Below are 8,647 nucleotides of genomic sequence, written 5' to 3'. Positions count from 1 at the left end.
CTCTTAGTGTCCTTAGCTCCTCTCTGTAATTTTGTCCTTTTCTCGTCATTAGTATCTTAGCTTTGGCACTGGATAGATAGGAATACAAATAGATGCCCATGGAAAAGATTTTGTTGAAATGATAGAAGAAAGCTGCAATTAGAAGGAAATATCCATTCTCTGTGGAGGATGACTTGGTAGTTCTATGTCTGCCCCATTTCTTTCCCTGGCATTTCTTTCCTCTGACATACCCTTTGTTGTTTGTATGCAACTTGTCCTGTTCTGACACAAACAGCACTGAAATTTGTGGTTCTGTGCAGAAGGAGCATACAGAGAAGCTTGAACACGCTCTGGAGAATTCAAATGCGACTGAGGCCAACACGTTCCTTCGTCTGCAGCATGTGCAGGTGCTTAGTGTTTCTTTTGGTGACCATGGGAGTGATGGCTAAGAAGCATATTGCAAAGCTGTGCTATGGAAAATTAGGGTTAGGAGACAGGCCATGCATTGCTAGGATTCAGTGCAAAGTTTTAGGAGTGTAATGTCAGAGTACATTGTGTTTTTTTCATTTTGAAGGAAACATACCAGTAATTGATAAAGTCTTGCCAATATATCCTGAAGAAAAACACGAGGGCATTTTTTTTTGTACAGTTGCTTACACTGCACTCTTCATGAGAGTATCTGAGTGCCTTCTAGTGGTGCATTAAGCAGTATGATTAACATGTGAGGGCTTTCTTCTCTCATCTGATTGCCAGAGAGGGAGGAATGTAAGGGGAGCATTCTGGTTTGGATTTTATATCTGTAGCCACATTGCTACATGCTGATGTTAGAGAAGGCAAGGTCAGAGAAAGATGGCTTGCACTTAAAGCCCAAGTTGAGGAGGCTTTTTCTTGCTCTTATTTCATTCCAATGTGTTGTGCCAGCCCCTGAGACTCTGTCTCCTGATGATTTACATTCACTGTAGAAGGTGCCATTGTTCCAGAATAATATCCATTGTAGAGCTTTGGGCAATTTTTAAGTTACCCTGTGTAACTGTGTGTGCTGAAGCTAAAAAACTGAGACTTTGAACTAGATTTGATATTCTATGGGAAGTCAGTGTAGGAAGGGGAGGATAGATCTGACATCTTCATGTGTGTTACCGAGGGGATGCACTGTAGTATTTTGTTTGAAATAGTTGAAGTTGACGTTTCTTAAGTGCTGAAGGCTTCAGGCTCAGGTGTATTGCATAGCTGTAGCCTAGGCAACGGGATGAATAATTAAGATTTATTCCATTGTTTATCATTTGGGAAAGGGTGTATTAAAGAACGTTGTTGCAGGGCACCAAGGTGCCTGATCCTCTTAGAGCAGAGATTGCCCGGGGAGAGAGCACAAAGCCAGATAAGAACCCAGGTGCAGGTTGCCATGACAGCCGGTTAGTGCGGGAATTGGCTGCATCTGCACCTGGTCAGCGGGCTGGAGGAGGCAGGGCCCTCGGCCCATATAAACCCCAGGGCTGGGACCAGGCGGTTGGTTTCCTACCAGCAGCCGAAGGGGAAGGAGCCTGCAGGAAGGAAGGGCCCAGAGATGTGGTAGCCAGCAGATATGCTACCCTTAGAACAAAGGGGACACCAGGAGCCCATAGGGTATCCTTGCCTACTAGACACCGAGCCTCAGAGAGGGGGTTTTACCCTTTTAAAGGGGCAGAGCATGACAGGAGTTCTCTGTTACGTTACAGCCCAGGGACTCATGGTGGTTGGCTGTTGTTTTTGTGCTGTCCGATAACACCGGTGGTTTGGGTGAAGCTATTTGGGGAAGGAGGAGGCCTCATTGGGGCCCACTGCAGCGTGGGGACCCTGGCACCAGAGAGGGCGCAGCACTTGGGGAGCACAGACCCCAGCACCAGAGAGGGCGCAGCATTTTATGGTGCACAGACCCCAGTGCCAAGGGGTGCAGCAACAAGGGCTGTGGGGAGCCCAGCGCCAGAGAGGGCACAGCAACAAGGGCTGTGGAGAACCCAGCACCAAGGGGTGCAGTGACAAGGGCTGCGGGGAGCCCAGCACCGAAGACAGAGGGCCGAATTATAACAAGGTCTAGGCAGGACAATGCCAGTATCATCTGTGAGGCTTGGGGCGTGGTAAAGGGGTGGTTGGAACCACGCATATGGCCAGTAAGGCTGAGAGCCTTGGAAACTGTCCACAGTGAAGCGGGATGTCAAGGGGTCTAGAAACAACAGGGTTATTAGGATCTAGCCAGACTGTCCAAACCTAAAGCTCAAGGACAGCCTCCCTATGTTCATCACAACAACAAGACGTGGCGGGCGAGAACGAGGGGGCTTGTAGGGCAAGACTGACACGGTTAAGGACCTGGGGGTAACACGGCCACCCCTAGGCACCCCACCCTGCTACAAATGTATTAGAGATATTAGCATGTGTGTAATAAGGCACATGAGAGGCTTATATCAAAAGCTGTGGGGGTAGAAGTGACTCAAGTTAACAAAGTATGAGGTGATCAGACTCATGGGAAGGCTTACATAGAGGTGTACCTGCCTTGAGCAGGTGGTTGAACTATATGACCTCCTGAGGTTCTTTCCAGCCCTATTTTTCTATGACCCCATGTTGAAAGCTGATGTTGATTTACTGGTGAAATACATTCAAGTGCCTACACAAGAATCTGTTGATATATGAGCAGCACTTGAAACTCTAACTGCTTTCTGTTTGGCAATTTCCCAGCATTAACTAGCTAATGTTTTCCTTAACAGTTTCAAAGCCAAGATTTAACAAAGGAACTTGAAGAAAAGAACCATTTATTTCAGATTCTCCAGAGGAAAAAGAATGAACTTGATGAGGAAAATCAGGTTAGAATTTAACACATGCATATACCCTGAATATGTTAATACATGCCTTCCAGGGCAAAGGGCTTCCCTTGCCATGGAACTGAATACAAGTGAGAGTTCTGCAAGTGATATTAAGAATATTTCTATTTTGGGGAAGTTGGTCAAAAAAATCAGAGGTTTTGGTTAGAGACTGAATTAGATATTCTTAATGACAATAACCTGCCGGGATTTTCAAGAACATTAAGCATTGTCCTAAGTCTTTCCCCTTGAAGTCAATGGTCCTACCTGCACACAGCCTTTTTGTGGGGTTGTCAGCTAAAGAATGGCTCCTGTGTTGTATTCAGAGCATTACCACTTACTGGGAACAGGACAGAGCAATCTTTGAGAATTTTCTGTCCTTAAGATCTACAAATTTGTCATGATCATCTGGTCAGATTTCCCACATAAAGCATGTTCTAAAATAGGTTGCAGAATAGATCTTTTCAATCCTTTGCCTCAGTTTCAGCATTCTGTAAAATAGAGATAGCACTGACCTAACTAAAAAGGTTCTGAAGGACTCTGATTCTCAGGGGTGAAGAGCTACATCACTGCAAACTTTTGTTATTAATAAATGGCTTCTCTCTTCAATGACCATGAGGTGACTGAGTTCAGGATGCTGAGGACACAAAGAAAGGAGAACAGCAGAGTAAGGACCTTGGACTTCAAAAAATGAGACTTAGATTAACTCAGGGGACTTATGGGTAGTATCCCCTGGGAGGCCGGCTTGAGGGGGAGGGGAGTCAAGGAGAGCTGGAAAAAGGGCAAATATAGTGCCTATCATTAAGGGAAAAATGAGGATCCAGGGAGGATAAATCATGGAGCAGATCCTCAAGGATCTGCTAACCCCCCCTGCTGCTGACAGTGCTGCAGCTGCTTGCGGGAGCTCTCCATGGCCCCCCAGCCTCTGGGGGCATGTGCCATTCATGACCAAGGGTATGTCATGCCTGACCAACTTGATTGCCTTCTATGAGGAGATGACTGGTTCTTTGGATGCAGGGAAACCAGTAGATGTGCTATAACTTGATTTTAGCAAGGCTTTTAATACAGTCTCTGTAGCGGGTTGCCAGCTAGCCTGGCTCAAGTCAGTCTTTGAACCCTTGAACAAACTCTGACGTCCAAATTACTTGGTCCCCACTACAGTCTTTCTCTGGGCTTTACAACACAGCCGATAAAGCCCTGGGTTCTTCTGTTCCACAGAGCACACAGAAACATAACCACCCATAGCAAGTTTAAGCCCTGGGTTAAACTACACCACAGAGCACAGCATAAAGTACCAACAGTCCACAATGAACACCCAGCAGCCTTGGTTAGTTCTTGCCCAGTACTTTCCTTTACTCCATGAAAGAGACCTGCCTTTTCACACAACCAATTCCCTCTGACTTAGTCTGCCTGTTCCCTTTTATTTCTGGGTCCGCCAGTCAACTTCCCCTCATTTACTAATTGGCTGAGTCAGCTGCAGCCCCTTAGGTGGGCAGCCTGCTAACTGGCTAGCTAACAGCTCCAGACTGAAAGCCTACAGCCTGTTATAGTTTCCCACAACATTCTGTATATTAGTGGTGTTTCATTTTAATCATGGAAAAATAGGGATTTTAGGTTACTTTTTTAAAACTGAAAATTGGAGATTTTTTTTTTAAATCGGAGAAAACCAGGATCACTGTTCATCAGTGACCTGGAAGATGGCATAGAGTGTACCACAGCAAATTTGCAGATGACACCAACCAGGTGGGGAGTAGTATATATGCTGGAGGGTATGCCTAGGATTCAGAGAGACCTAGACAAATTAGAGGATTGGACCAAAAGAAATCTCATGAGAAGTGCAAAGTCCTGAACTTAGGACAGAACAATCCCATGCACCCGTAAAGGCTGGAAACTGACTGGCTAAGCAGGAGCTCTACAGAAAAGGACTTGGTAGTTACAGCTGAATATAAGGCAACAATATGACCTTGTTTTGAAGATGGCTAAGAGCACATTGGGCTGTATTGATAGGAGCATTGCCAGCAGATCAAGGGAAGTGATTATTCCCCTCTATTCAGCACTAGTATGGCCACATCTGGAGCACTATGTCTAGTTTTGGGTCCCCCACTACAGAAAGGATGTGAACAAATTGGAAAGGATCCAGCAGAGGGCAACAAAAATGGTTAGGGGACTGGGATACATGACTTATGAGGAGAGGCTGAGGGAACTGGGCTAATTTAGTCTAGAGAAGGGAAGAATGAAAGGGGATATAATAGCAACCTTCAGCTACTTGAAATGTGGTTCCAAAGAGGATGGAGCTAAACTGAAACTGTTCTCAGTGGTGGCAGATAATAGAACAAGGAGCAATGGTCTCAAGTTGCAGCAAGGGAAGTTTAGGTTAGATATTAGAAAAAAAAATGTCATAAGGAGGGTAGTAAAGTACTGGAACAGGTTATCCAGAGAGGCTGTGGAGTCTCCATTCTTGGAGGTTTTTAAGATCTGGCTAGACAAAGCCTTGGCTTGGATGATATAGTTGGGGATGGTTCTGCTCTACAGTCTATGAATCTATGTTTTGAGCAGGGCATTGGACTAGATGGCCTCTTGAGGTCCCTTCCAACCCTCATTTTCTGTAATTCTATGACTCCCTGAACTGTTAGAATTTCATTATGCCCATCTTGTCCTTTTGCAGCTATTAAAGCAGGAGAACAGTGACCTGCTGAGGCGCCTTTCTGCACTTCCAGATTATTCTTCCTTTGCTGCTGCCTCACCAATGTATGTTCAGGTGCCTCCAGAAGATGCAGGACTTGTTTTTGGAAATCCATATGGTGAGATACTTGGCATTCTATCTGGAGACTTCCAGGGATCAACAGCATAAAACATAGCTAGTCCTCGCCCTGACCGGTCCTGAGCAAAAGAGCCCCCTATTCAAATAACTTGGCTAAAACCAGAGATGATTTAAAAAGGAGCAGAGGCTGGACCTACCAACATTTCAACCCCCGTCTCTTGGTGATCCCCTTTCATTCCTTTTCCTACCTCTTTCTGGCTGTTGGGAGCAGAGGGTGAACAACTTGCCCTTCCATCCTCTCCTGAGAAGAGAGATTTTATCAGTTCTCTCTTGTTGTTGGCAGGGGCATTACTTTATGTACTTCTTGTGGGGAGTTTCAGCAAGTTGTTTTACCTCTAGATTTGGAGGCATTACAAAAGAAGTTCACAGCAGTACCTCTCTGTAGCCTCGTGTGTGCAGGAGATGATTTAGCAGTCCCCAAAATGCTGTCAGGTTTTGGAGCTGATTTAAGTGATCAGCTCTCTCTTCTTTTTCTGCCAAGAGACAGTCACTGAAGTATGGAGACATTTAAAACCCTGCAGGCCATTAAAACCACCAGCCAATTTTCTCAGCAGGGAGGTGCTTGGGCCTATGGGTTGAGTCCAGTTTTCTGTAGCTCTAAATGGAGGACTTCCAGATTGAGAGCCACATCCTTCAAGAATAATCAAGATTTACTAGTCAGCAGTCCATCATGATGTTAAACTTTTTGCTGTGGTTAAATATGCTTTTTTTTTTCTGGCAGCCTCCCCAAAGACAAGTGCTGAGAACATGGTGAGTATAACTTTTTGTGGGTTTTGGTTAATGGCACAAAGTCAGAATTCTAAGCTCCATGGACAGCTGCCTCAATAAGCTCTTAGCTCTGATCAAGGCAGCAGGCTTCATCTTTCTAGGCAGAATAAAAAATGATGCCTGAATGTTTTAGAAAAGCTGCGAGATTAATGGCTGTTTTAATGATAAGAGAGGAAACTCTGCTAGATCTTTTAAAATGTAAGGAACAGCCTTTGGCAACATCAGCCTTTGAAGCCACAATGAGCAGCATGCAACTGCCAACTGCTGTATTTCATAATGGAGACAGGACACATACTGTGTAGGATGGAAAATAGAAGCAGTTCCCAGAAGCATTTAGCTTGATAGAACCAGTCACTGAAGTATGGAGACATTTAAAACCCTGTGGACCATTAGAAATAAAAAAGGCCTGCACTGTAACTGATGTTTTCTGGCCACCTCTCCTTCTCTTCTTTCGCCTTTAAGTGCTAAAGCAGAGATATATACCTCACTGTAATTCACCTTTCAGTCTTCTCTGAAGAAATGCCCCTGGTGTACTGCATCTTTTCCTGAGGACATTGAAGAAAGTCAGTATGCAGTCCATGTGCAAAGCCACCTGTTGGAGTGCCCCATCTGCAGTCAGACCTTTGAAGAGTCCAATAAGCAGGTGTATGAGGATCACTTGTTCTGTCATGATTTGGAATAATTCTTAACTCTTCTTTTTGCTCTCTAGAGTAGGCAGCATAGCTGCTCTTTCATAACTCTCAGCACCAACTAGATTAGAATCAGTTTTGTAGGTTACACTACTCCCAGTGAGGCCACCCAAACAAGGCTGGGCATAGCACTGATACTGCAGTGCTGACCCTGGTGTTCCAGATGGAGGGACCCCTTACTGAATTGAATCACCTATCAATGCCCTGAAATAGATCCGTGCTTGTCAGCTATGTCTTGTTATCTTGAGTCAAGCCTAGACACTGTGAAACAGCTCAGTCCCTATAACCAATCATTCAGTGATAGCTGTGATATATCATTTAGCTTTGGCTGAGTAATAAGACTCTATAATAGCAGTTTTGAATTGTCTGTGCTTGGAAAGAAATCTCTCTTCCATAATGTTTTTTTTTCCCTTGGCATAATGCTGTGGACAGTAGTCCATAGACTAAAGCAAGTGTACATACCTTTTGAGCTCATGCTTTCTGACTTCTTTGAGGTATCAGGAGTGCAGAGCTAATGGTTAATAAAAATGTACCTATTTCGTCTTCCTTCATTCTCTGTCCCCACCCAGATAACATTTTATATGTTTCAGCAATGCATTTAACCATCCATAAGCCTTTTCTAAAATAATGGATGAGCCTGGATTGTTTCTTTGATTTGTATGTAGCATCTTGACTTCAGCCCTTACTCTAGGACAAGAAGGACCTGTTCTCAGAACACAGTGGGTTCAAAACTATCAAGTGCCTAGGGTGATTATAATGACTGGACACTCTATGCAAAAAAACACTACTTTGAATTCTGTTTCTGGTTGCAGTACGCAATAAGCAATTTTTCCTTCTATGCAAGTACAAAAGGATTACATTTATTATTCAACTGTGTCATACTGTGCATTAATTTACTGATGAATATGTAAAGCTATGGGAAATGCTAATAGGTTTTCATAGCAGCTTGGTTTAAATTAACTTGAATATTAAGAATAATGGAAACCTTTAAAATGTTGTTTAAATCTTTTCAGAGCTGCCGACATAAATAAACTTGTTATCAGTCAACCTATAGTGTTAAACATTACAGTTCTGTCTGCTGTCATGTATTTTATTTTATTTATTTTTAATTATGTTAGCTGCTATTTTAGAAGCATGTAACGGAAACATAGAAATACTGGTGGAAAAAACTAGCAAAGAAGAGCAACTGTACTAGGAAAATCCCTGTTATAAACCCTCATTATAACAAATGAGACAGATGGAGACTCTACTGAGTTGAAGATGTTTTAAGAGAGCTATCTTGCAGCCTATCAATTGCTTCCTGTCCAGCAAAGCACTTATGCACATTGCTTAACTTTTAACATGTCAGTTAACCCCACTGAAATCAAGGAAAGCACATAAATAAGTGGCTGGCCTTCACATTAGACCAGCACCAAGATAAGCAAATCAATTGTAATTTGGACCTTTTGCTATACAAATGTGGATGTTCCTGTGAGGTACTTTTATTTCAGAATGCTTTATCATCACGCAAGCTTGCACCAAGATAACAAAAATTAGGGCTTAAAATCCATTTTATGTTGATA

At 43.6% G+C, this 8,647-nt stretch overlaps 1 protein-coding gene across 4 annotated transcripts in view; it reads left to right on the top strand.

Annotated features, from left to right (window-relative positions):
- CALCOCO2 (calcium binding and coiled-coil domain 2) overlaps positions 1-8,153 on the top strand; it is a 29,069-nt gene extending 20,916 nt beyond the window's left edge. For 3 of the 4 annotated variants that reach the window (XM_006023293.3, XM_006023291.3, XM_006023294.3), the window contains 5 exons: positions 300-386; positions 2,715-2,810; positions 5,473-5,608; positions 6,350-6,378; positions 6,902-8,153. In XM_006023293.3, the coding sequence (XP_006023355.1) occupies positions 300-386; positions 2,715-2,810; positions 5,473-5,608; positions 6,350-6,378; positions 6,902-7,078 (525 nt within the window). In that variant the 3' untranslated portion in view covers positions 7,079-8,153. The remainder of the gene's footprint in view (positions 1-299; positions 387-2,714; positions 2,811-5,472; positions 5,609-6,349; positions 6,379-6,901) is intronic. The other variant, XM_025203777.1, reaches the window with a different exon arrangement.
- Positions 8,154-8,647: the final 494 nt, after the last annotated feature.

The sequence above is a fragment of the Alligator sinensis genome, unplaced genomic scaffold (genome assembly GCF_000455745.1).
Source record: "Alligator sinensis unplaced genomic scaffold, ASM45574v1 scaffold520_1, whole genome shotgun sequence".
Lineage (NCBI taxonomy): Eukaryota > Metazoa > Chordata > Crocodylia > Alligatoridae > Alligator > Alligator sinensis.
Note: the sequence above shows the minus strand (reverse complement) of the source record. Positions and strands in the feature narration are given on the sequence as shown.